Source organism: Drosophila novamexicana, unplaced genomic scaffold (genome assembly GCF_003285875.2).
Source record: "Drosophila novamexicana strain 15010-1031.04,08,12 unplaced genomic scaffold, DnovRS2.1 tig00000648-arrow-arrow-pilon, whole genome shotgun sequence".
Lineage (NCBI taxonomy): Eukaryota > Metazoa > Arthropoda > Insecta > Diptera > Drosophilidae > Drosophila > Drosophila novamexicana.
The window spans coordinates 1-3,318 of record NW_020824815.1 but is presented as its reverse complement, the minus strand read 5'-3'; the positions used below and the strand labels follow the sequence as shown (position 1 = coordinate 3,318).

The 3,318-nt window shown below is 44.2% G+C and overlaps 1 protein-coding gene across 1 annotated transcript; it reads left to right on the top strand.

The window, feature by feature from the left end:
- Positions 1-2,271: 2,271 nt before the first annotated feature.
- LOC115762969 lies at positions 2,272-3,312 on the top strand (the record flags this gene model as incomplete). Its single annotated transcript, XM_030705346.1, has 3 exons — positions 2,272-2,339; positions 2,392-2,616; positions 3,230-3,312. Coding segments are annotated over exons 1-3 (350 nt in total), but the record flags the coding sequence as incomplete, so codon positions are not given.
- Between the last annotated feature and the right edge of the window lie 6 nt (positions 3,313-3,318).

Below are 3,318 nucleotides of genomic sequence, written 5' to 3'. Positions count from 1 at the left end.
GTAAGACCGCCAAAACGCCTCCATCGAGCATCAGGCAGCCAGCAGTCGGCGTTGGCAACTGCGTCGTGGTTGCCCGTCGCTTCGGAGTCGCTGCTTTTCACTTCCCTGCCCATTCCACCTGCCACCCCACTGCACATCTCGTAAGTCCTCCCAGTCAATGTTTACATAACATGGCTATGATGACGCTTTTCCTCTCGCCTCTCGTCTCTCGTCTCTCGCACGTCCAGCGCAGGCTCACACGCATGCGGCAAGCTCCATTGAGCTCCGTGCCAGCCGGGCCGGGACAGACCCGAGGACGGCAGCCGGTGCCGGCAAAAAAGGCAAAGAAATAATGATAGCAAAAAGAAGGAAAAAAAATAGACGCACAAATTTACGTTACGCACCCTGCACTGTGGCAAGGTATCTATACAAGAACCGGGAATTCGCATGTATCTGTATCTGCATCTGTATCTGTGCATCCTCATAAGCTGTATCTGAGCATTGCGTGTGCTTTGCTTTGGTATTTTCACTCTAGCAATGTCCCCGTTGCAATTGACTTAGAGAGAGGGCTGTTCAACTGGTTCACCTTCAAATCTATATGTATATATCTATATAGCTATATATCTAAATATCTAAATGTCTAAATGTCTACATATCTATATGTCTTCATGTCTGTATGTCTATATCTATATCTATATCTACATCTATATCTTAATCTATATCTCAGTCTTCCTTGTGTTTACCTAATCCTCTCGATACCCCTTGATTTCTCTTGAGCTCACCTCGTTTATAGAGTATGCTAAAGCTCATATAGCGACATCTTAATGGGCGCTGGAAGTGCATCCCCGTGTGCTGGTTAACTTTCAATTAACGTCACGTTTTACGTACCTGCGCACTTTTCACTCGATGCAGATGGAGCGTGCCGCCGGTGATGACCCCCGCGGTGGTCGCCTTGGCATGCATTGGCGCTGAATTTATGACGTACTGCGTCTGCGGCTGCTGCTGCTGCTTGGCCAGAGCTGGAGCTGTAGCTGAAGCTGGCTGCGGTTTGGCCGACGATGTTGTTTTTTTTGCAACATTCCTAATTGAGTTTTCTGGTACTCGGTTTTCACTTTGGCAGTCCATTGAAGGCAATGCCGTCTCGTGTTGCTGTTGCTGTTGCTTTTGCTGTTGTGCAATGGACATGCTCGTAATTAGCCGCTTGGCAATTGAGATTTGGATTGCGAGAGCAATATATCTTGTGTCTAACACCACATCGATTAGACGAAATGTATCTCAAAGATACACGCATGCAAATTCACTTTTTATCGCCGCCGCGAATGAAACGTACTTTTTCGAATTTTTCCGGTTTCCGGATTCCGGATTTCTTGTTACGTTTTGCACGGCACGCGGGTCCAACTGTAACTGAAACGCGCTTGCCGAGTGCTGCGTGCCGAGTGGAGCTGCGTCCTTCGGATGGTGGTTGGTATCCGGGCAGCAGGGTGTTAGCTTTATCTGGCATTTATCTAACATCAGGCGCAGGGGAAATTTACAAGGAGTCGCCACGTGAGCTGCCGCCGATAAGCAGCAGCAGCCGGAACAAACGCACTAACTAGCTGGAGATTGGGTTTGCAAACTCCAAGAGATTTAATTAAAAATTAACAAGTATTCATAGAGCTAATTAAAGGAAAATTGATAAGAAAAGGCACGCACTGATTTGCAGAGATGATAAACAGAAGTACCAGCAAGACAGCAAGCCGGTTCAAACCCGTGGCTGCTATGATTGCCTTGAACCAAAAATTGACACAATTACAGTTGTGTAAAAATACAAGAATTAGTTTAATTAGTTCGACCTGAGATTTTGATTGGTTAATAAATATTCTTTGAAATATTCAACAGGCAAACAAAACTACAATATTTATACCCTGTAAATGGGTAAATAGGGTATTCGGTATAGTGGGTGAATTCAGGCAACAGACAGAAGTTTAAACTAAGGCAAACTGCATTTGGAGTTGAAAGAAGTAGGTTCAGGGTATCCTCCAGTCGGGCACACCCTACTAGAGCACTCTCAAATGGCTTATCGAGTCACACAAGGAGTTTCAGTTCCAATTCCCAGCATTCTATAGCATTGAAGAATACTTCGACTAGATTTAATAGACTTGACATTGAAACTAAAACTTAAACTAAAACCAAATAATCAAAGATGGATCTCTTGTCGAATATAAAAAAGAGCCTGAGGGCGAGCGTAAATCGTTAAAGAAATCCGTGATTGTCGCTCTGGACATATTCGAAGAACCATCTGGGGCTAAAAGAAACAACGTGAACAGCACACCTACGCCATGGAAATCAATACAGATATTGAGTACCGCTCGCAATTTCGGGTGGGCTCTTATCAAAAATTCCAGCATCCAGTTAATTGATTCCATTTGCCAGGTGCTGGACACAGTCGATGGCGAGGAGGTGGATCTGACGCCCAACTATATACCCGAATCGCCGTACACAGATCAGTTCCTCAAATTCAATATGCATCTCAAGCACGAAATGGTCAGCATGCCACAGGTACACTCCAGAGGCAGCACAGCCCGATCCCGGACACGTTCCAGCATGCGCGGCGGAGTCGGCGGCAACAAGCAGTCCATCGATGAGCTAATAAATGGCGTAAGCGACAGACCTTTATTTAACTCTATTTATCAGGGCTGCAAACTTGCGAAACAATACTAGTTAGACGGGTGTGCTCGACTAGAAGATACCCTGAATCATGCGCCAAGCTGTGGCTGCAAACTTTCTAAGACTTTTTCGATGCTCTAAAACAATAAGATAAACGCCACAAGCTGCGCACTTGATATTTTCATTACCCCACACTATTTATAAGAAAGGCAGCCTATTGTAACTTCGTTGCCTTTCATCCGATTTTTACAAAACTTTCAGGGATAAAATATGGCATTCAAAGTGTGTGTATACCAAAGCGCAAGACGCTAGCTCTAAGAATTCTATTGTTGATATATTTAGGAAGAATGGAAGGTTTCCCAAAAATTAAATTTCCTTCATCTGTATACACTTTACGAGAACTTACATACCAAGTTTGGCCTATGTACCTCTTATAGTTCTCGAGATATATAAGAAAACCCAAATCCGAAAATCGATATAATTGGTATAAAAGAATGTATATTGCACACTGCGAAAGTCTTCCCCCTAGATCGACGGTTCAAACTCAGTTCATCGCCTTGATATACCCTCCCTCATTTATAAACTACTTCCCCATCTACCTTAGATTATGTATGAAACGATTCTGTTTGATCCGGGCAGCAGTATCGAGAAACCGAATGATATGCACATGCCCGTGCCCTTCAACAAGTCGTT